General features: G+C 40.4%; 1 protein-coding gene across 4 annotated transcripts in view; it reads left to right on the forward strand.

The window, feature by feature from the left end:
* Window positions 1–25,423, forward strand: part of NOL4 (nucleolar protein 4) — a 194,056-nt gene that overhangs the window by 162,202 nt on the left and 6,431 nt on the right. For 3 of the 4 annotated variants that reach the window (XM_074146343.1, XM_074146344.1, XM_074146346.1), the window contains one exon: window positions 20,683–20,863. In XM_074146343.1, coding sequence (XP_074002444.1) covers window positions 20,683–20,863 — 181 coding nt within the window. Of the gene's footprint in view, window positions 1–20,682; window positions 20,864–25,197; window positions 25,279–25,423 lie in introns of all 4 variants that reach the window. The other variant, XM_074146342.1, reaches the window with a different exon arrangement.

Here is a 25,423-nt window from a genome sequence, read left to right on the forward strand (position 1 = left end):
AAGCAAAAAGAACCAGCTTAAAAGTAAAAACTGTGGAAACTTCTAAGAGCTCATTTTTACTTTTGAACAGATGGAGTATTGGCCGTGGTTATGACTATTAGCTGTTCCTTTCACAAGTGTTAAACGTGGACAGTTGGCTTTATCTACTTATGAACCTATGCAGAGATTAGTTATTTCTTCAGAAGAAACCTCTCCATGTGTATATGTGTTTGCCCATATTTAAATACTGCATCTTATGAATGATTCTCTAGAAATATTTCTGATAGCTGCAATGCTTAATATAGCCCTCATCTAGAGGTATTGTTGTCTACTAAAGATAAGTCTGAAGCAGGACAAAGCCATCTTTCTACCTATTGCCTCAAATTCCACTCACATGATCTTTGTATTCCCTAACTCAATTTTAAAAATAAGTTAATGAAAACTGGTCTCACTGGTATAAATTGCTTATTTTCAAAATTAGTTTTGTTCATGGCAATAATTTATTTCATAATGGGAAACTTAGTGTTATCTTGTCTGTCAGGAAACAAGTACCTTCCCATAGTTTTTAAAATCGTAACCCTAAAAGCATTGTCAGTTTTTGAGACACTTCTGTAAGGAATATAAATGTGTTTATGTCGTGGACAGAGTGATCAACTTCACTAGTTAGAGTGAAGTAGTGAAATATTTATTAAGGTGAAACAGTGATTTAACAAAATCAGTAGTAAGTGTGATAAAACCAGTAGTAAATGCAACAGTGTTTTACGAGATTTGATGTCAATTTCTCTATTATTTACTGCACAGAGAACAGGGTCAGACAAGCTGTCAGGGAGACCCTCCCATTGAATCACGAGGTTCAGAAAGGACCCCATTGCTTTGTAAACTCCTTCTCAGAGAGGAGTGTAGGTGCGGCTCGATCCAATCCTAGTCCCAGACTTGGTCAACGGTTTATGTCTAAAGGATTATATATGCGCAATCAACCCTGTATGTTACCTAGCTAAGATTTCAAAGTTTAGCATGCTATTAGTCACTTACCGAGAATCTGTTGCGGCAAGGAATGTCTCAACCTCGAGGAGTAGAACCTTAAGCGAGCATCCTCACAAAAGGGGAGATCCTGACATGCAGTCCGCTGCCATACAGGAGAGCTCAAAGGGCTCTTGGGCAGTCCACTATTTATGGAGTAAGATAATTGACCTATAGTCATATTCTCATGGGAACAAACTATCCAGGTCCCCACTCCAGACAGTGTTTTGCTGTGTTGCCAGCCATCCCCCAAGTCCAGGTGTAAGTTACCGCAACTGATGTTGTGATGGCCATGGTGGCCACGGCCTGAGCAGGAGCCGGGCGGTGTTGGGGAGGGAAGGGGGAGAAGAAGAGGGGGAAAAACAGGGAGAGCACACCGCCACAGGTCATGGTAGCTTGGACTATAATGCTTTGCCTGTCTGACCGTGTTAGGTGTTACTCAAGTGCTCTCTTTGGCTTCAGTGCTTTTTCATTATCTTGAGATCCAGCTCTGTTGGTTGGCCTGTAACTTAAGTGCCAAGAGGTTACATATTTGATACCTATTACCTGACTGAGGAATTCTGTCACTTCCACTTCTTAATTCTGTCTGATATTAAAAATAATTTATTCCCTTGTGCAAACTTTATAGATTTATATATTGAAATTGTATAGGTCTACTGCTGCTACTGCCAAATGGTGAAATGCTTGTGATTCTGAGTGTTATCTTGGAGTGCTCTCCTGGAATAACATTTCAAGATCCTTATTATATCTCTAGCAATATTCAGTGTGAAGCGGTTGAACTGAAGTGGAGGTTCTGGACTACTATCAACAAGACAGTCATGAGACAAATTAAGTAGAACTAAAATACAACCCTTTTTACATACATTCATTACATATGGTGAGCAGAATGACTTCTTTTGTTGTGTCCTTCACTTTACAAACCAAATTTGTGTCTTGGTTGGGCAAAAGAAGAAATATTAAATACTTGGAAAAATCTGGAAAAAATCATCCTGTCATTACTGTTCTGGGCAGTTAACAGAGGTTGGGATGCTTGTTTTGTGGGCTGCCACTGCTCTGTGGCTCTGCTTGTTGTCAGTCACAGACATGGAAGTTTTGTTTTAAGACCTTAACCATTGTCAGCCTCTGCTTCTTCCGAACAGGTATGTGTGTGGTGTAGTTTTTTATAAAACCTCATCATAAAGCAGCCTGGAGCAGAGTTGAGCTATGGTGTTCTGTGGAAAGTGGAGGTGTATTAGTCTTGTTACTGTCCTGTCTGAAATCAAAATGACCAATGAAAATTCTTCTAGGGAAGACAGAAGAGGAAATAGTGGTTTATATACATCAGTATATGAGAGGACCTGCCCCTTTATTTTTACTAAGGAAGATGAAAAGGTAAAATTTGGAAAAGCAAATAAGAACAATACTAGGAAAAAATTGCCTTCACCCTTATTTGGACACAAGTGTTTTTTACAACAGCTGCCTTTTGTTTCATTGTTTTGTTGTTTAGAATTGATTGTTTTTGCATTTTGCCACATTGCAAAATGTATGAATAAGCATTTTTCTTTTAATTGGTTGGTTCTTTTAATTGGTTGGTTCCTTTAATTGAGAAGGTTCTGGTGATCAAGACAAAATATCAGTGCCTGGGAGCCAGGAGGGAGGCTGAATATGGGATAGCAGGAAAAGAACCAAATCATGGGGTACTATGTACATAGAAGTGTGTGAACCTTTTCATGGACGTGTCACATATGGTTAGCCAGATCATTTAGAAAATTGATGTAGCTTCATTGGCACCATGTTATTTTGTACTAGTTAGGAATCCAGACCTTTGAGAATTCATTATTTTATTTGTAGATGGGAGAGTAGTGGTCACATATGACTGTGAAGCCAGTGGACTGGATTATCTCCTGGACTCAATCCATGCTATTTTAGCAATTTGACCTCCATTTCAGTGACTAGTGCCATTGGAGGGCTACCAAAGCATGCAGAGTTTCATGTAGCCAAAGGAGTGAGCTACATACACCTCTTTCATCCTTATGCCCCAAGTAATCGGACGTGCTACGTATGATTCTTTTGTAGTTACATAGCAAATGACAAGTTGGGCCCAAAGAAAGCTGAAGCTCAGAGGAAAATGAAACTTATCTTACATCTCTCCATCCTAACAAAGGCATTTCTCAGCCAGAGCTGGTGCTTTTTAAAGCAGTAGGCTCTTCACAGAATGCTTGTCAGTAGTATTTTATAGTATAAACACGGTAAGAAAAAGGTTTTCTGCTTTTCCTTTTTTTTTTTAGTGTAAGTTTAAAGGGTACAATTTTTTTTCATTCCAGAGACTAGCTGAAAATAACAACAGTCAGACGACTGTATAGACTGACAAAGGTGGTGTCCTCATACCTTCACTGCACAGACATCAGAATAATAATTTTCTTGTAAAATTTGTAATTTGCTTAGTTTGATTTAATTCACCTATTCTTTATCACTATCTACAAGGCAGATTGGAGGCAATACAATGAAGCTACTAGGATATGTGTATGTCTCCATGTGTGCATGGGAGACAATTTCCCTTTCACTGAACAAACCAGTTATATGCAGACTAACTTTAGTTCTTCACACGAGATCTTTTTTGGAGATGGCTGCAAGACAACTTTGCAGTTACAAGAGTATTACTTACTTGATCTCTGTCTCTCTTGCTTCAAGTATTTCACTCTGCTACCCATCTCAAAAAAGTTCTCTCGATATAAGCTTTAAATGTATTATTTTTTAAAAATCATTAGGTTAAAAGATATGATGTAAGATTAGGATAAATAAGATTAGGATAAATGTGCAGGTTATATATCTGAGTCTTTTGAAAGCTGCCAGTTTATTTAATTATAAAAGCTAAACTCAATTAAAAAAATCTTTGATTATTTGAGCTTTTCAAGTTGATAAGAACAAGTCTATGCACTGTGCACAGACTACCATGCACCATGAAGCAGTTCTTTATGATAAACACTGAATACATTTTAAAGAAACCTCTCATCAAGATGACAGCTATAATTTTTTTCCATGCTGTGATTTGTAGCCAGGCAAATTAAATATCAGTTATCATCATGGTGGGGTGAAAGATAATATCTAACCCCCAAGGAAGAGAAAGTTTAATGATTCCAGGTTTACACTCACACATAAATGAACATAAATTTGCAAATAGGCACTTCACATACTTTCTTTACCCCCATTCTAGTTTGGGGGATCAAGGGGAGGGAAATCTAAAATTTTCAGTGCTTTAGTAGCGTATGAATAGGGTATTAAGGATATTGCAACGTCTAATAATTTTAACAATATTGCTTTTAGCCTTTAAAGGAGTAGAATAGGTGGCTATTAGGTTTCTGACAAAGCAATTATGGCCTAGACACGTATACTGGGAGCTGACCTGACATTTGCTTCTGGATAGTTGTCATAGCAGCAACCTGAATAGAGCAGCTTGATACAAGTGCCGTATCAGCAGACTGGATACAGGTTCTGTGCTAATGCAATACATCTGAATATTAATAAAAGTGCACATGTACTGCCACTTGGAAATCACCACAACTGTGTTTCCTTCCATTTATATCTAATTCCTAAATGTTCGTTTTTAAAGAAATTGAGGTTTGTAAGGAGATGTTAATGATCTGCCTCTATACAATTTCTGGTGCTGTTTCTCTGCATGTAACAAGGGAGTTGACCTAAAGAAAGACTCTTCAAGCACAGTTTTATTAAAAAAAACAAAGTCTGGCTGTTGCAGACCAGGAGCAGTTTGTGTCTCTGTTAAGAAGAAAGGAAATTACTGGTGGACAAATTGCGGGTAATTGTAAAACTGTTTTGGAAGAACCTAATTAAAAATCTGAATTGCAGCAAGGGCACGGACCTCCAAGAGGCCTTTAAACCTTTGTATTTGAGGACAGAGAATTGGTGTGTTCGGCTGTGCCACTAATGCACAGCTTCTAAATCTTCTAAATTTCCTGTATTGCCTTTCAGACAGCAGGAAAGGAAGAAGGATATATATTTGTGTCCCTGTATGTATATTGTTGTTCTCTTTCTTGATCAATGGGTACTGCAGCTCCCAGGGGGAGGGAAAAAACAAATTGTAGGGTTCCTAAATGCTCTCTTTATTGTTATTTATACTGTCTGTTTTTGTATCAAGGTCAGATTTGGACAATATTGGTTGCAGAAAAGGGAGTTATACAAAAGTAGCTCCCAGTGGATGCTGGAGAATGCCCTGCTGAGGCAGTGCTTCTGTGGCAGAAAGATGTGAATTCAGAGGGAGCATGAAAAAGTGATTTTGTTTCAGGGAGATGGAGTCCTTGCCACAACTATTCAGTATGCAGGAAGAGTACATCATCTGTACGTCCTTGTTAGAGGTGGAAGCGAAAGCATCAGGAGTTCCCTTCCTCTTGGGTTTCATGGAGCCTAATTTGCTCTAGAGGATGAGAAAGAAAAGGCACTTTGTCCATGTAGACCACAAGTAGCAGCAGTGTGGAGGGATGGGGCCATGTCCTCTCTCTGTCATATATTTACATAAGACCTGAAAAATTCCAGCTCAAAGTGATTTTCACTTCAGAATGGGAGGCTTGCAGAGTCTTAGATAATAGAAAAGAGCAAAGGGAAGCAGATAGTTCACTTAACGTAAAGCAAACAAATAGAAATTGGAATCCCAAAAACCACAAGAGACAAAAGTCACTTTAACTTGCAAAGAGCTCAGTGGCTCTTAAACTACAGAAGCTTTATTGATAATAGCTTTTTGTATTCAGACCTCTCTTTGTGATTTGGTATTTAATAGGATCAGAGTGATTTCTGTACTTCAGCACTTTATCCTTATTTATCTGTGTTCATGACTAAGATGACTGTACTGTCCTTGGATACCCACATGCTAGTTTGCATTTCAGGCCTTGTTCACTTCCATCATTTCCCCACCTAATGATTATTTTACTTCTGAGTTGGACTTTGGTTTGCTTTTGCAGTTCCAAATGATATGCTTTAACCACTGAGGCACAAAATGTTATGCAGGCACCGTTTAGCTGCATGTGGATTATTGTCAAGAGATCAAATTATGTACTTGTATTGGGAAACTTAGCTTCCTACCCAGAATTCACTGGCCGTATTGTCAAAGGGAAGAAAATAAGTGGTATGCATTGTAATTTTAAATCCTGCTGCCTTTCAAGTCAGTGGCAAAATTCCTGATTTCAGCAGTACTGGATAGGGTTCTGTTATTAGCAGATGCAGCTGGAAGGGGCTGTCAGGTATCACAGGGCAACCCCCCTCTCGCCATGCTCCAGCCCAACCTACATTAAATTTGCTACATGTATTGGAAAGGAATAATGTGCAAGGCATGCAATTGCAAATAATTTCATGCCTTGGATTTACAGTGAGGCCCTAAGGTGAGCAGCCAATTTTTCATCTCAACACAGAGATCATTAAATTAGAAAATGCTTTATTTTTCCAGGCTCTTTGTGCTGAGCATATATGGTTGAATTCTGAGCTACTGATTTCAGAAAACACTTTAACACCCTGACCAGCAGTAAGATCTTGAATGTGAAGTAAAATTGATGCCAATGTAAGTTTTCTGATCTAGAGGTTGATAGAGCTGAAGGCTCAGAAATGGAGTGTCAGGCTGTTTCTTGGACAGGAGCTTTTAAACAACCTTATCCCCCTTCTTCCCTTAGGTGGAATGAAAATGACCAGGGATGGGAACAGCCTTCTTCCCTGTGTCTTTAATACTCATCTCCTGTCAAGGAGGCAGAAGAGGAAAGGTTGTTGGAAATGTAGGTATAAAAGTTCTCTCCTCGGGCCCAAAGAAGGAGGTTTTGGAGTCAGGGCTTTTGTTCTTCCTGGTCCCGTGTTGAAAGCCAGGAATAGAGAGCTTTTTACTTATCCCTCCCTTTCATATGGCAAGAAGATATCAAATGTGAAGCATTTTCTTGCCTGACAGATGTTTCTAGCATAGAGACAAGTATTTAAAAGCATGATTTTGTCTTTCCTTTCCTGTGTTTAGCTAATGACTTCATTGCACACACCCTTCTGCCTACAGCACAGGCAGGGAATAATGTTTCTGGTGAGAAAATTCCTGTTAGCATGCAGAGTTTGGGCCAGTTAAATAAAATCAATGCAAACCCCATGTGCATGTTCAAACTCTTATTTCTCAAGAGGGGTGTATTTTGGTTTTGGTTAATGAATTAGTAGATTTAGAAGACTTTAAACAATCATAAATGACTCATAAATTCAAAGTGTCAGTTGCACAATGGATTCAGATGTATTCCTTGGTTAGGACAGTGCAATTCTCCATGCAGAAAATATATGTAGAAATGAATGCACAGGCTGCTTATGTTTGGTAGCAGGAACATGTTTGTGATTCAACAACTGGCTTGATGTCCCTAAACTAAATTTAGAAACATCTTTTTCTAAGAAAAAAATAAAAACCATAATAAGCTGTGGGAGCAGGAGCTGAGTGCATTGCCTAGGAGCAGCACCAGCTGCTAAAGCGGCTAGGCACAGGGCAAGGCAGCCAAGCAGGCTGTGGCCAGCAGCCCAGGCATTGTGCCAGAAGAATCCTCCCCTGAAATGAGAATATTTGGGGAACAGATTTGTACTGCAGTGCACAAATTTCATGCTTATTGCTCATGGTATTTCATATTAAGCTTCAGTTTTACTGTCTCCATTAATGAAGCAAATCAGAAAGTGCATCCTCCAAAGGCCAGTCAAAGTTCATTTCTTTGTTTTTTCCAATGGCTTATACTACTCTGGTTTGATGGCTGTGGAATCAAAAGGCCATACCCCAAAGCATCACTTCTTATCTGCTGAATCTTTTATAATACAGAAGCCTCACAGTACTGAACTTAAAGGATGTGCACCAAGTTCTGTCAAAAATTTCGAGCAGGTCTTCTTCAGTAGCAAAACATTTTCTTTCTACTAAGTAGTTTGAGACAGGGTGGGGAGGTCAGGGTTTTTATAAAAATCCTTTTATTTTAAAAAGATTTTTCTCTTTTTTTTTTTAAACTGTAAAAGTCAAGTTGTACCTGAGGCAGTGTTCAAAAACAGATATCCTGCATTGAGTTCATAGAAAGAATTTTGGATTTCACAAACATGCAGTTGAAGTTTTAATGCAGATTTGAAATAAAATAATATATCAAACACAGGTTAAAATATCTTGAAAATATCTGAACCTACTGTTGAGAAGAAGAACCAGCCATTAAGTGTGTGCAAAAAAGTAATTGCTCACTCTCCAACAGACAAGAAAACTGTTTTTTTAAAAGACAGCTATCTATAACTCCCACCGGAATTTACCTGTGGAAAAGACACCATACTATAAATATGGCAATATGCTGGAATCTCCGGTGCACTTATTTTTCTCCTTTTCAAAGCAGAACACACAGACATTTTTAATTAGTTGAAACTGAGGAAGTTAATTCAGCACTGACCTCAAATGCTTCATGTCTAGGCTGTCATCTTCCACTTCTAAATGAAGAAGAATTTCATTTAGAATCTAATATAAAGTGCTTCGGTCTGTTCTCCCTGCCACACACTCCAATATATGTAATCTTAAAAGAAACTATGGGGTAGAAGAGAAATAGTTAAAAATGCTCAGAAGTCCAAATCATACCCCATAGTTTTCCAATAAAGCCTTTTTCAGTAGTCGCATCTCCAAACCCTGGAGCTAGCAGGTGTATGGAAAGCTGTTTTGTGTCAGGAAAACATGCTGTCGGTGGTGGGTGTGATACCAGTTGTAATGCAGTAGATGAAGAGACCTATAGTGGGAGGTTTAATTATGTTGACCGTGATGATATTGTAGTAATAAATCTGCAAAGCTGGCACAAGCATTGCTCCAGTACTCCCACATGCTTTCCCCTGCATGCTCCCTAAACATTTGATTCACGAGTTTAAAAATTTTCTCTGTTGGTGCTCTGGCAGCACAGTCCTCCTGCACTGAATGGAGTAATGCTGATCTACCCCAGCTGAAAGTGTTGCCCATTGTAGTCACTAAAAACCAGCATGTTGGCAAGGAGGGACAGAAACGTCTCTTGCTGTAGGAGTGCCTCACTGAGATAATTTCTTGAGGACTGCACACGTTAGTATAAAAAATGCAGAGGAAAGTGCTTGGTTGTGGTCATAAAAGTGGAGTTGCCTGGAGCATAGCAAGGCTTGTTCTGAATGAGAAGAATACACCACGAAGGAGGAATTTCTCTCACTTTGCATCCTGGTTCAGCAGTAAGTACTGCTACGCCTTTGTCATCATGAATCAGTTTCAGCAATACATTGATTCATTCAGCACCATTACCTGCAGGCAAAACTGCTCTTGGGATGGGAAAAGATGACATTGTTTTCTTGCTGTTTATGTTGTTTCAGTTTGGAAGAAAGGTCAGATATTCAGACTCTTCCATTTTTACTGCCCGTCGATGAGGAAGCAGCAAAAATGATCGGTAGCCGTGTTCTTATTCAAGGTGCTGGCTACTGCAAAGAAATTGGCTTTGAGAGGACTGGAGGGGATATGCAGCAACATAAGAATAAGCGTAACATAACCTGTACTTCATTTCTACTGAACTTTTACCTTTATTTTCTTCAGATTTTCAGCTAATCTAATTTCAGCAGGGGCATCCTCAGCCCTGGAGTTTGTTATGCAGTGCTTCACTTTTGGGATCAGGCACGTACCAAATGAGCTCTCTCAGGAGCAGACTTAGCAAGCCGGCTCCCGTGGTCCTGTGCCTTGAGCTATCTTAGGCGGAGAGATCTATGGAGGTGGCACAGGGAAGGAAAGGATTCTTTCGATTTTCTCTGTGGTCCCATCCTCTGTGGCAGGCTGAAGGAGTCGGTGATGCCGTCTCCCAAGGGAAACTGGCTTTCCTTTGAAGGAAAACGTTGGCTGAGAGTGGGTGGGGAGGTGCAAATAGAGGAGGTGGGGATTCTCAAGGCTGACTACTGAAACAAGGCCTAAATCAGTAGCTTATCATAAGGCCCAAGACAAGGGCTATGCTGTGCTGTTCTTTAGGTCAGAGTTAAAATCTGCCTTTGTTTTCTGCCTATTCTGAGAGGAAGAAATTCTATCTGAGGCCTGGGCCCTAAAAAATCTCTGCTGATACAACAGGGAGGAGCAAAAGTTTCATCTGCCCCTTCTCCTCTGGTATTCCTATGCAAAGAAAATGGTGGCCCTGAAGACTCTTCTGCTCTTTGCATGGCGCCTTTGTCCCTTTGAATTTAAATCACGTTCTCTGTGGGAAATGTCACATGTATTTTGTGAAATATGCCATAAGCACATAGGAGTTTTGCCAAAACTCAAAGGCATTGGCACAATTATTTAAAATTGCACTGAGGAAGTCATTGCTGTGCATATACTGCAGTGCATTATGCAGTCTTGCACTCTGCACCTGTCTTGTATGTTGAGACAACTTTCAATTAATAGTGGTGAGATCATTGGCTAACTAAATTTTTCATAAATTAAAATTCTCTTGAAAAATAAAGAGCATGACCATGTCCAATATAACTTATGAAATAGCTTATGAAGGCTGATAACAGCAACCTAAGACAAGAACAGCAGGAGCTATAGAGAAAGTTAACTTGCAGGACACTTTCCATCATTAGTCTACCTCAAATGTGATTGCTACACTGAGTTGCATTTTTTAACATTCCTTTGTCCCTGATGGAAAAAAACACACCAGGGAAAGCACATTCAAAAATCCACTATCTAGAACTTCACTAAAGAACAGGAAGTTTATCTCAAGCATCACAGAAAAAGATAGATGTTATCCTTTTTCATTTGGACTGAGAAAGACGTGGTCCTTTAGAAGAACCATTTCTCTTACCCCATTGACTTTGTATCACAGTTATCTAAGCTGTAGGAATAGCTCATCCATGTGTCCATGCTCAACCAGCAGCACTGGTGACCTCTGAAAGCTCATGTTGCTCTTCTGCTATCACAGTGGATAATGAGCTGGCTGAAGCTGACAGGCTATGAAAAATGATCCCTCTGCTTTGCCATTCCTTCAACAAAAGTGATTCTCCAACAACTGCTTGCAACAACCATACGAATACCTCTTCCAAAAAAGTTTTCTGTTCTGCAGGTGAAGTGGCAGTCATGAAAAAAACAGACTCAAACACACTGCAATGTGAAAACGCTAACCTTTTATTTAAGGTTAACATACTCATTCCAGTCTATAAATAACGTGTCATTCTATCAGAAACATAGAAGACTGAGGTTCGTTTTTCTCTCTTCTACACAATAACTCCTTTTTATTTTGATCTTCTTTTTCCGTGTCAGTCTTGTGCTTTCATTTCTTGTTGAACACTGGCTCATGTCATGCCTGGTGACAGCACTGATGCTGGCAGTTCATTTCAGTGTTAAGAACTGGAAAGCAAAAGGAACCTACCGCCCTTCTAATCTGAAACTGAAGCATGGTGCTTTCTTTTCTCGGCTGTATACTCTGTGGCAGGACAGTTTGGAGGTCCTTGAGCTTTTGGCAGCTAACAACATTTTGACAGACACTCTTCGAGTTCCCACACCACCATTGGCATTATAGGGGGTTTAGAAGTCTAACTGGACTCTGTGTTACACCTTATTTAGCTCAATTAAACGATACCAATATTTCCTCCCCATCTAAAAATTATTTTTATATTTTTTTAATCTAATCTAAAATATGAAAACCATTTTGTCACAGCACAACCATCATTACTACCTAGACTTTTGTCAGTAAGAGTTGCATCTGCATGCTAGGAGCACTTTTTCATATAATGTTACATCTGTGCCAGAAAACTCTTATGCTGAGACTGATGTGATGTCCATGTAGTGATGAGGTCATAGCCAGAAGCAAGGAGAATGGGATACAGGGTATGCACTACTGGGTGACAGGCAAGGAAAAGGCAGCAATCTCTGGGTATTTAAGAAGGGAACATCTTCCAGACCCTGTAATGAGGACCAAGAATCCCATGGCTCATCTTCCTTTAAGCGCCCTGCTCTGTGCAGATGGTGATGGCCCCTTACCCTGGCAGCTGCTTCTCTGGGCAGGAGCCAGAAAACTCTAAGCTGAGACTGGTGTCTCTCCATGTAATGATGAGATGATAGACTCACAGCCAAAGCATGAATGTTCAGCTTAGCTAGAATACCCAGCTCCAACTGAGCTACAAATTGAGTAGTATGTCACACAAGAACAGGCTTTCTCATTTTTTAACGTACTTGATTTAAGTAAAGTGAAGAAAATAATGCACAGAGAGTGGTAGAGAAAAAAACATGGTCTAGATTTGATAACAGAGGGTGCGAAATAGAAAGCTGTGCAGTCTCACAGCTCTTCCTTACAGGAGGAGAAATAGTGTGCGTGCCTGAGGACAGCAGTTACAGCCCTCTTGATTTTACTGGTAAATCCACCTCGAATTATCAAAGCGATTCCCAATCTAAACAATATCTGGCATGAGTTCTGTGATATTATTTGAACTTTGTGATTTATTTTAGCCAGTTTGCTCAGATTTACTCTCAGTACTTCTGAGGAAAACCTCAGGGGTCTTTCTGTTGGTTGTGCATACACCTCACCCATAATTCTGGTGCCTTATCCTCTGATGAAGACCTGGAATGCTGTTTATGAAAGACAACTAAATTTAAAGGGAAAGGAATCTGTCCAGATGTGCAATTATTTTTTAATCTATCTGCCCTGATGATTTTGGACAACAGGTTATGGAACTGTCAGTGGATGCATCATTTTAAAGAATACTGTGACTAACCTGAGAGGTGGAGAAATAGCCAAGTATAGAGATAAACAAATAAATAGATAGATATCTGTCTTGGAAAGTTATCATAGAATAACTTTGCCCCCTCAGATAAAATATATCTCTGCTATGTTTTTAATATTTTCCCCTAAACAGACTATAAAGATTCTAGCAATTCAATTTTCAGGTTTCAGCTATGGATCTGATGTGATGAGTTGAAATGGCAGGTAGATGTTAATTTTGGATTATCACGGAATCATGGAATTCTCAGAGTTGGAAGGGACCTCTAGAGATCATCTAGTCCAACTCCTCTGCTAAAGCAGGATTGCCTAGGGCACATTACTCAGGACTGCATCAAGGCGGGTCTTGAAAACCTCCAGAGAAGGGGACTCCGTGACCTCCCTGGGCAGCCTGTTCCAGGGCTCTGTCACCCTCACCGTAAAGAAGTTTCTCCTCATATTTAAATGGAACTTCCTATGTTCCAGCTTGTGCCCATTGCCCCTCGTCCTATCAGTGGAAACCACTGAAAAGAGTCCATTTTAATAATTAATAATCCCTCACTATAGGGACTGGAAATTTTGCAGAACTTTATTCAAAATATTTTTGAAATTAAATAGTTTTCAACTGAAAATGTGGCTTTTGCTTATTGTGTTGTACAAGAAATAAGGCTTTCTGGGGAAGGTAGTATCTTTTATCAGATCAGCTTTTGGGCACAGAAGTTCTCCTGGTCTAGGAAAAGCTATTACCTTTTTCTACAAAGCTTACCTTGCCTCCATGCTTAGATCACAGCTGTGAGAGCACCTCCTACAATATTAAAAGATGTTGTCCTTCTAAAGGACTATAAATATTCAGTACTTTAAATATGAAGGTCAGCCAATGCAAAGGACTACTGTGAAGCATCATTTGGATTTCAAACTCAGTGAATTATGTAGGTGTATTTCATTTTGTTCAGGACTCCCTAGTCTTGAACAGGTTTTATTTAGTGAGTACTGAACCCAACACAAACCTTAGCAACAGGAGAGGGGAAAAGGAATGTGCAATGGAAACCAAAACTAAAGTGAAAACTCACATCCATCATTTGCAGAAATACCATTTCCATCATTTCTAAATGCACTGAATCAACAACCTTACTGCAGTGTTAAAGGAAAACTTAGTCTACTGTGATGTGCCAAAATAATGTTTAGCTGTCTAGGCTTCCAGGATATTGGTCATAAAATTAAAAGCTGGGTCAAACACTAGAGAATTAATTTAATGTAATTAAAGCTAATAAAAGATACGGTATTATGTCAGAACAATGTGTGTCATCCAAGCAGTTAGTAGTATCATCACTTATTAAGATTACCTGACACTTCCCATTATAATATTAGGTATGCAGTTTGGTGATAACTTCATGACCCTCAGCCCCCAGGATTAGATATACGCTTCTGTATGTCTTCCATCTGTTGAACTCTTTCACAGAAAACTTCAGCCATTTTCAAGAATGAGGAAAATTTTGTCCTTTAAGGGTAGTTTGATGTATTTACAATTCCTTTAAAAAAAAAAAAAAAGGCTCTGTGTTTGGTCTTGACTATATAGTGACATCATTTATACCAAGGATGTGCCACTGAATGCACATGCTTACACAGTCAAAACATTTTAGTTGCTAAATTCCCAGATTATTTGAATTTCACTGGGTGTGACCAGGAGTCTAATCTCAGTGCAGAAAGGAGAGGAAGAGTGTTAAGGCTGTGAACCATGACAGAAGGAGAGATGACAAGAGATGAAGGGAAAGTGAGATTATGAGATGGGTTTGGATAAGGAAGGGAGTAGCTGAGGCTGATGGCATGAAGGAAACTGGTCAGATGAATTAAAAAACTACTGGTGAAAAAGGGTCAAATATGGCTGAAGAAAAATAAGGAAGATTGAAAACAGGAGCTGCCCTAGTTAAGGAGTCTGGGCTTGCTCCTTGTGGGACAGGATTTTGGGAATTAGGAGACTAATGGGAGTCTGAGGAGGGAGAGAAGATCTCAGATGGGACCATCAGTGGGTGTGACTGATTAAATATAAATTAGGAAATGAAAGGACTTGATTTGCTGAGGTTGCTCAGGTATCATGGAGCAAGAGACTTGTCTGGAAAGGAGAGATTAGGATTTGCTAGGCAAGAAGATGGAAACTGAGTTGGAGGGTAGAAGGTGAAATTGGAGAAGCAAAGAGAATAGGATGAGGAGCCAGGAATTCGGAAAAGACAACGTGAAATAAGTTTGAAGAGACAGAGCATAAGATATACGTTATCAGGTCATGGGCAGGGCAACGGCAGCGGTCTCTGAGCATCCAAGAAGGGATCACCTTCTGGACCCTGCAATGGGAGACAGGAACCCCGTGGCTTATCCTCCTTGAAACTCCCTGCTCTGTGCAGACGTTGATGGCCACTTATCCAAGCACCTGCTTCTCTGTGCAGGAGCTGACGTGGGCAGAGAGCTCCCACCCCCACAGCCCCCTGCAGATTCAGCGGCATGGCCTGTGACGGAACTTCTGAGTTTCTTCCCATTATTTTAAAAATTAAGTTACACAAAGAGAAGCCCGTTACGTTGTTATGGTTGCAGAACTCAAATGCTTTACATAACTAGGTAATGCTAGCTTAAGGTTGCCTTTGTTGCCAGAATCTCACCATCTGAAAAGCAGTGATAAAAGTCCTATCTAACAGGAATATTGTGAGTATTAATTAGGTACACTTTGAAAACTGCTACATGGTTTTATCATGTGTTTCTCTTTATTTTACTTTTGATTCAAAAATCATAGAAATAAATTGGTGTGTTCCAAACGGGAAAAATGTATGAAACATTATCTCCTTTCTTCCAAAGCCATACTACAAGCTAGTGAGGCTAAAAAAAAAAAATATTAAAGCACATGAAAGCATGATTTGTTTTTTCATGTGAATGATTTTTTCTTCCTATGCTAAGAAAATGGAAGGCCATATGCAAATATATGGTCCCTTGCTTGCCTATCTATTTGAAGGCTAATCTGCATTTGAGTTTTCCTAACCTCAAAGTGGTATTCTAAGAGAGGTGTTTATTGACAGGAACAACAAGAAATCCACATTTTTCAGTGCAACTTATTAACCAAGAAAGTATCAAGAAACATGAGGCAAAAATGTGTTTGCCTTTTTGTCTCTTTTCTAATTGAGTGGGAAAAAATCACCTTGACATAGGGGCAGTTAAAAGCTGGCGTTCTCAGAGCTGTCAATTTGTTAGTCTGATAGAGACTGCATTCCACGAAAGCAGTAAATGCATGTCACCATCTTTGCCATTTTTGGAACATTACCCTTTATGTTCTTGTTGCAGAAGTTATCATCGCCCATGTGAGTTGCTCTGCATACACACTCCCTTTCGGGATTTGCATTTACACGTTAGCTATGCCTGTGGCTAACAGTGGAGACAAGGCAATAGCATTGCTCTCTTTTAATAGGAATAGACAGAATTTCTGATACTTGAGTATATATGGGATCAAAACTCAATGTAGCAGAGAATTGCCAGGGCTTTTTCTTTTAACAAGCTATTACTTTTTTTTTTTGTGTTGTTTTGGTGGTGGTGAAGGAGGCGGGGAACAGAAAGGAGCAATAGCGTCGTTAGAGTTGCTTCTACAAAGGCCAGAGTTTTTGAAAATAAATGTGTATGCTGTGCCTCCACTGGCATGGGGAAGAGGTGAGCCTCCTTCTTCATGCCACAGTTGTGACATTCTGCACAGCACTGTGTTGCTGTGGATGGTATTTCCTTTTAAACTATTCATTAGCTACCTAGAATATTAGTCAGAGCAGAGCAGTGTTTCTTCAATACATGGTTTATGCAACAGTTTATGAAATCTTTTCTTAGTATGTACTGTCCTTAGACGGTTACTTCATTGCTTCCATGATTAAAAATAAAATAAAATAAATTGCATATGCTCTTTTAAGGAAAAAAATGTGTCTAATACAGACCTGGACATAAAACTGAGACATAGATATCTCTGATATATATGAAGTTGAGAATCACAGTATGTACTTCATGCTTCCACTTTTTCAAGTGAATAGATAACTTTGTATTTTAGCATGCTTTTGTACCTAAAAGGTATTTTTGCATTTCTGTGATTTCCATCATTTTCCAGATGATATGACTTAAATTACTTCTCCTCCAAATTAAATTCAGAAGAGAAATATTGTTATAGATATAATATATATATATATGGATGTATTATGGATATATTATTAAGGATGATTTATTTCCATTGCCATATACAAAATGAAGATGGTGTAAGTCAAATTCAAGATGGACAAATGTTTTATCTGCATCTTGTTCATACTTCTTATTAAACATAAATTATAAACAGTTTAAAAACAGTTAGTTAATACTGTGCAGGTTTTATAAATTTGTTATGAATTACAACAGTTGTCTTCCAGGTAGTTAGGTCAAACATATTAATAAATGGTGAGTTATTTGTTACTGATTATTACAAAATTATTGTTTTTTATTTTAAATAACATTTTAAATAAATTATGAAGCCTTTCCAGTGCAAACATAATATAAGGGGAAACAAGAAGTGCTGAACAACTAACACAGAATATTAAAAAAAAATCTCAGTTCTGAAGCAACACTATGTTTCATTTCTACATTAGTTTAAAAAGCAAAGGCAATTAAGATTAAAAGAAAGAAGAGAATGAATCTGTGCAGAATAAGTCTCCGGTATACAAAAGTGAATATGATATTCATGCTCTCTCTCCCCAGCAAAAAGAGAGCTTGGTTTATTTATCCTCAGAGTGGCTGCAAGGAAAAAGGACACAGTTTTGCCTTATGAAGTACAAAACATTTCTGAAAAATGCTTAAATCACAGGGGAATGTATGAGAGGTAACACCTAGCCCCCTGAGACTGGCTAATGGTTCATAATCCTACCAGTAGGGCTGACACCTGGTCCTGCTCAGAAAATGCTCTCCAAAAATCCTGCCCTGCTTCTGCATTTAGTCATCCTGAAGCACTGAGGTAAGCACTTACAAGAGGCCCAGATTTCAGCTCTGAAATATATGGCAACTTATTCATAATTTAGGAACAGGTGATTGGTCTGCTCTTGAAAAATATATGTAATATTTAGAGGAAGCCACCTTTTGTATAGTAGCCAAGAGATTAGAGCTCAAAAGCAGAAACAGGAGTCCTGAACTCAGCATCCTCCTCAACCCCTCTCGCCCCTCCGAGGAGTGCCTTCCCCACGGGGACGCCTGGGCTCCAGCACAATCCCCAGCCCATGGCATGCCACGGTGCCACGGTGTCGCACAGGGCTGTGGTTATTTTGATACCAAGATCCCCTATAGACAGTGCAGCTCCAGCCTCGGATTCCCAACCTCAGCGCAGCTTCTGAATTTTGTGTTAGGGAGTAGCTGGAAAGGAGCAGGGCTGGAAGCCTCCCAGGGTAGCACTTCTCTGAAAGGGAACTGAGTCATGCTCCCTTTCTGTTTGCTATCTCTGTAGCCCTATGAATTGTGCATTTCTCTCCACACAGTGGCACAGCTTCAGCTACGACTCCCACCACATTGTTGCTTTGAGCCTAGTTGCTAGGAGATGGCAGCTCTGAGTTCAGGTCCCCTCCTCACCACAGCTCTAGCTCACATCCCAAATTTTCTGCCTCTTCGATGGGTATTGCAACAAGAAGCCAGAAATCAGTCTCCCACTTCTTGGCCACATGCTCTCAATGCATGGGCTGGTATGCACCAAGGTGCATCAAGAACCTTTGCTGTGCCCTCTGGCCAGGCTCTGCTAGAAGCTCAGTGAATCAGCTCAGCAAGAAAATCACTGTTAGGTTTTCCGTGCACTGATGAGGGGGGTTCTGGGGGACATGTACGTTCAGGGACAGCAAGCTTGTGGGTTTGAGTCAGTCAGGATAAGGAGACTGGCTCTGAGATACTCTGCTCAGCTATAGAAGTTAGTCTCCTTTGCACTGCACCCCTTGAACACAGTCCAGTCCCTGATAAATTTGCAGAAGATCCCTTACTGATCTTTGTGAGAATAATATGAGGCTCTAAATGAGCCTATGGCAGGAAGTATCATCTAGTTTTAGACATAAGGATGCAGAAGATCTCAGCCTTGAGAGTGTTAAAGATTTGGATGGTGATTTGAGCTTTGCTGCCAAGATAGAACTTTACTGTATAGCTCATGAATATTTTCTCATAGAAAATAGTACATTTGCTTTTGTAAGAGACAGCAATGACCTTTGGAGATAAAAGGTAAATGATATTAAAGTTGAATTCCTGGCAAAAATACATTGCAATTTTGGCTCTTTGTTTAAGTCTATTATTACTTAAGAAAATGCATAGGAGACCAGTTTGGCCAACTCTCTTAAAAATGCAAAGCTTTGCCTCAGCTCATATTAGTGCCCAAGAGGCCTCATTCTGATTGTTTATGGAATTAATTATCTGATGGTTCAGTGTTCTGTATTAAATATTAAAATTTTTGTTAATAATATATATTCCTTCTCCTGAGTCATCTCAGTTGTGCCCAAGTCTCTTTCACCAATAAATATCTATGATACAGGGATATCTTCATCTCAGAAAAGTTGTTAGTGTCTTATTTGAGAGGTGGAACCAACAACTGCTCCTTATGCAAACAGGAAAGCTCCTTCAGAACCCTTTTTGCTTCAACAGAGAGACTGCCCACTGTTTGAACTACTTGACCCCTCTGTGATGGTATATACATTCTTTTTTTTTTTTTAAGTAAACATTGTAAAAAAGGATTGAGATATTTTATTGCATTCTTAATAAGTTTGGTATATTTAGCATATAAACCATAAACCATAAAAGGGTCGTGCAGAAGAGAGAGGCATAAAATGGACAAAATCTTACACAAAGGGGAGATAATTCTAACAGATCATTTTTCAATTAACTATGCTGAAAAAGGGCTGAAAACATTCTCACCTCTATTTTTTTTAAATACTGATCTTCCGTAGATCCATTTTTTTTAAATCGCTGAAATATATTTTCATCAGATAAGAGTGTAAAATCAGGCCCATAAAAAAGTCTACAAGTTAAAAGAAGCAAAGAAAAAAATTCAAATGCATTTGCAGACTTATCAGAAATTCTAGCACTCAGGTCCCTGTGGTGGGCTGAGCAGTCAACACACTGATAGTTTTCCTTGTTTCCAGCTACTAAAATGCATTAAATCTCACAATGCTTTTCCTTTTTTTCACCTGTGTCATTACTAAAGTTGCCACAGGGGTATTCTGTGATCATGAGTGAAGGTGAGGTGCTCTGAGCGATAGCTATGGTAAGTGCAGGTGGGGAAAAAAATACACTTTCACATGAAACGTGATCTCCTTTAGGGGAAAATTGGAGGGCTGTTGTGCTAAATCCTCTTAAATATTATGCAAGTATCTAAGAGGCAAACAGGGAGCGCTGAGCGGAATTCATGGTGTACCAACAGTCAGTGCTCGTACACAGATAACAAATGCTTTCAAGTCACATCTGTAGGGGTACCCTTACCACTTGGCCCTTGTGTGGATGGACACTCACTCAGCCCTGTACAAACACAGGAAATGCTGTTTTATTCCATTCCTCTATTCCTTCTGTCATGTCTGAGGCTGATACATCAAAAGACGTAGTTGGTACATTCTGTATTGGTTTGTCTTATCGAGAAAGATATGATTCTCTGGCTTGGAAGAGTCCCTCCTGTACTCAAAAAGTAATGGCTTTTTTCTGTCCTTTCCCATGCTATTTCTGGACAGAGTTGGGTTTTGCAGGAGACTGTGAGCTCTTCAGGGTGAGAGGATGAGAAACAGTATGGTTGGCTTGTGGAGCACAAATAAATGAATATTCTCAGATTTGTAGGAAACCTGTATTCTTGCTTATTTCCATTGTTTCTTTTCAGCTGTTATTTGATCAATCAGAAATGCATCTGTGCTTGTTTAACATGTATTATACTTTCCTGAAAGCAACAGATGTGGAGTCTTAACAATGGAAAAGACCCTCTTGTGCAAGGCAGAATGTAACAATAATTCCAAACCTTTCCTTGCTTTTGCAGGACGAGGCTGCTCCAGCTGACAAGCAGTACAAACAGGAGCCAGCCCAGGTCACTTACTCAACATCAGCTGTTTCCAGCACGCAGGAGGTGTTGTACATCAATGGCAATGGGACCTACAGTTACCATAGTTACAGAGGGCTCGGAGGAGGGCTGCTAAATCTCAATGACGCTTCTAGCAGTGGTGAGTTTCCTTACAAAATGTGCCTCTGTGTGTATGTGCTCGTGTGTACGTTTCCCCCTGTAGTACAGAAAGCTAATACAAGGGGTCCAATATCCATAGGCTATTATCAGATAAAGAGCAGGAACACAATCCCGCAAACAGCTACTGCTGAGCAAAATACTTGCTCACTGCATGCTAGTCCCCTTTCGGTTCCAAGGGACTAATTCACAATGGGGTGAGTCTGAACCTGAAGTCTCTAACGAAGATGAGTAAAAAAATGCCAGGTTAGATCTTCAGTCAATTTACATGACTTTATCAGGACCTACCCTGTCATTATTGTCCTCACCAGTACTGATCACAAAATGAGGCCATTAGTATCTTGGTGGATGGAGTTTGAAAACACGGAGCTCCATATTTTGTAACACAAATGAATTGACCTAGATTTCTCGCATGGTCTTTCTAGCTACTTTAATTTACTGCAGATAAGGATCTGGCATACCGAGTGTTAAATGAGAAATCAGCGTATTCATAGAATCATAGAATGGTTAGAGTTGGAAGGGACCTTAAAGATCAGCGATTTCCAACCCCCCTGCCATGGGCAGGGACACCTCCCACTAGAGCAGGTTGCTCAAAGCCCCATCCAGCCTGGCCTTGAACACTTCCAGGCATGGGGCGTCCACAACTTTTCTGGGCAACCTGTTCCAGTGCCTCACCACCCTCACAGTAAAGAATTTCTTCCTGAAATTTTACCCTCTTTTGTTTAAACCATTACCCCTCGTCCTATCACTACACTCCCTGATAGAGTCCCTCCCCATCTTTATATATCCACCTAAACTAGAAATGATGCAGGTAATTATGTGTCACCATGAGGTTGTATGCCCCTCTGAAAATAACAGTGGTATCATTTGTTTAGACAACATTCCTTTCTTCTTACATTAGCAAGCTTTTGTAACAAACAAATGTAAGCAACTTGTATCATCTGTTCGAAACAGTCCCCCATATTGATTTCATAAAATTCAGAGCAAAGGAAAAGGTTTCCTATTCTGATAACAAGAGCATTGTCTGTCTGTCAGAGAAAACTGATTACTCTGGAAGCCTAAGGGTCTCTGGTCTCCAATGATGGAATTTAAAAAAAGTCCTAGAGGATGGAGAAATCCCTGGGTTTTTGTCCTGGCTGAGGAGCGTGCTGCTTCAGGTACATGGGCTGACTTATGTGAGATGATAATTGTTCAGCTACAGCCTCTTTATTCAACATACTAAGCAGTTTTCAAAGCACTATCAGGGTTGCAGCCTGCAAGGAGTTACTGGTATTTGGTGTCCTGGTGACCTTCAGTCACTTCTGCTTCCTCACCCTCCACCCCAAAAATCCTCAAAAGTCTGTGAATGATTTGCATTAAGTTTTCAAAAGGCTTTAAAAAGATAATATTTTAGTTGTCAAAAGTCTTTGACTTAAAGAGAGTGAATGATGATTACAATTGTTTCCATATGCATGAAAAACACATCTGAGGTACTGAATATGATCTCTGATCAAATACTTTCATAAGAATAAGACAGGCTGTGGAAATCTGTTTTGTTGGGAAAATGCACAAGTCTTTTACATTAGGGCCAGAAGATCCGAGCCAGTTCCCACTGAAAACAGTTGGCATTTACTCTTTCACTCAACTAAGAGTAGGATTAAACTCCCCATGTGTTATTTGTCAGCAGAAGCCATCAGAATTTTCCTGGTTTACATAATCTCAAACTGTGAGGAATCCCAACTGTTTTGTGTACTTGTTCGTTGCTTCAAACCTCTTGTAATGGAATACATTTTCATAACTCCCATTTCTCAGTGAATTACAGGAGTTAGGCAAAAGTATTCTATGTCACTTCAGCATGCAATTTTAAAAAAAAGAGGTCCAAATTCAACATCATAAATTAGTACTGCTTTCTGATTAGAAAAAACATTTTCTTCATACCTTTAGCGTAGAGGACTCCAGTATTTTTTCACAATTAAAACCCTGGGTGGGTTTTGCAGGACAAAAAATGGTTACTCAGGAACCGCCAGATGCTGCACAGCTAATGCAGCCAGGGAACTGTGCAGTGCGCTACATTTCCATGTGTAGCATCGCTGGGGTGAAGGGACTGGTGGATGCTTAGGGTTTGCATACTAACATATGCTCAAACATTTCTTCTTCCTTGCCTTTCCCTACCTGCACTGGAAATTTTTTTCTGTATGTCCCCTTACTTTGCAATACGAATAAACCATTGCACCCGTCCCAGATGGCTGTGCATAGTTGGAACATTGTGCAAAGGTGTCTATCTTCTCCACAGGGATCTTACAGGATCCAAAGCACATAAGCTCCACAAACCAAAAGTCTGTGTGCCAGCAATTGGAAACCAGTTGTTGATGGTGGCAGTCTCGCTAGCTGCTGGTTTGTGACCCACCTGCCATTTCAGGAAGATCATTAGGAAAGTTGTGGAAAGCCAACTCCATCAGTTTCTTTGTTTCATTGACACAAAAGCAATCAGTAGCCAACTTAACTACCTCTTGGGTATTGAGGGTAAACTGCTCTGGCTTCATTAGCTGGTTTCCCTACAGGAGAAATGGGAGGACTTGGAGGCCAGTTCTCTGGGATCTGTCAGTCCTCTCTGATAAGTCCATGGATATTTGCTTTTTCATTTGTATACTAAGAGGAGCGGATGGACTGGCAGTTGAGAGGGGTAGCCATTGCCCTCCTGACAGACCTCACAGGACAATTGTTTGCTGTTGTTATTCTGTTTCAAGGACTCTGGTTCCAAACATATGCAAGGCTGTTACTATGGCTAATGAGTTCCCTCGCTGGAGAACAGGTTATTTGCTTGCAAATTATTTTCAAGACCTAAGAAGTAATTTAAGAATGAATTTCCTTTTCAATTTAGTAGCCCATCAAATGTTCTTGCCACATTTGCAAATGTTCTCCTAGTGTAAAAATAAATATACACCTCAGTCAGGATGTGTGTGTAAACAAATACAGTCTGCTGTTGTGTATCTGCTAAAGCAGAAAAAAGGAGAAGTTGCAAAAGCTAGCTAAAACTCCCTGCTTAAATACCTATTTCTGGACCTTCCTCCACAGTAATATAATGACTATGTCCAATTAGCTCTCCTGTCTAGTAATCCAATCGATGCATGTATTTTGCATGCTGTAACTCATTTAATTTGGTTATTTCCTTCCCACTTTGATCCCATCTTAGAAATGTAGCTATCTGCTCGCCCAACTGTTTGGTGGCTCTGGCTCAGGGAACTTTCTGTGCCTGCTGTTGCAGTGCTTCCCTCCTCAGCCTGTCCTTCCACATGGCTAATTACAGGACCATAATTAGCTTCTTACACAACTGTATGGGGCAAGCCTTCGTGCAACTGCTCAATATGAGCAAGCAGAATGCAACAGCTTGTACAGTGACCCCTCCTTTATTGTGGGCAGGAAAAGGCACATCAGGAAAAGGCTTGGGCTTATAGCACCAATCTCTCTTTTTCCTCTGCTTTTAAACCCTTTAGGCCAAGCCAGCTCAGCTTCAGCTTCAGCTGGAAAGCTTCACACCATCACCAAGCAATCTGTGGGTTGACAGAGCCTCTGTCAGCCTCTACATGGGCTGGGGAGAAGCCTTTGGCCATGTTGTCCTTGATTCTTCTAGATGTTAAAGGAGAGCTGCTCTTTGAGAAGGGTGTATTTCCACAGCTCTCTTTTTTAAGGCTAATGCAGTTCCTGCTACAGAACCGAATCGGGAATCTCCAAGGTGGGGTAGCCCAGAGAGTGTAAACAAAATTTGCTTGCCAGCTCCTAGCCAGCCACAAAGGCTTCAGCTGGCCTCGCTTCATCACACCTGGAGCAAGCTTGAAGGGACGCTCAGCTTGAGCTCAAGAGGGTGAAGATGGGAGACAGGCTGCTCCGCTGGGAGCAAAACCTCTTACAGCCACCAGAAGCTGTTGAAGTCCCTGCATGCTGCCTGAGCCTCTCCTGGCAGAGTGGGATCACCCCCACTCCCCACATTTCTGTCCAGTAGGTTGCTCTCTGCCCTCTCCTGATGACTGTCAGTTCTCTCCGAAGCCAGAGTGGGTTTGTTGGAGCCTTGCTCTCCACAGCCACTATGTTTCCTGAAGTCCATTTTCCCTAAGTAGTGTGGAAAGTGTTTCTGTTGCCATTGCTGGGTTTCCTGGAGGTGATTTGGGGCTGTTTTTTCTGCATCGTTGCCTGGTTTTCTAAGCAGAAATGTCAGTCATTTCCCTTTGTGTGTGTAAAAAGAGAGGGCGTTTCAGACTCAATGGCAAACTGGCTGTGCAGGACATGCCCTCGTGTCATGGTAAGACAAAATAGCTGTTGTGTCTCTGTTTCTTCACACAGATCTGCAGCCTACCTCCACCACAGCCACAACTCAGCACTGCATCCCAGGCACCACAAACGTCCAGTCCCCTTCCAGCTCAGGTGAGTCCTCCCGACAAATCCAAATACATTCACACCACAAGCACAGCCTGAGCCCTGGCAGGCTTCTCTTCTCTTTCAGCCTCCTCTCCCACAGGAGGGCCACAACCAATGGCCCCATGGTCCATTTGGGAGCTGCTGGAATGCC

This window comes from Numenius arquata, chromosome 4, assembly GCF_964106895.1.
Source record: "Numenius arquata chromosome 4, bNumArq3.hap1.1, whole genome shotgun sequence".
NCBI lineage: Eukaryota > Metazoa > Chordata > Aves > Charadriiformes > Scolopacidae > Numenius > Numenius arquata.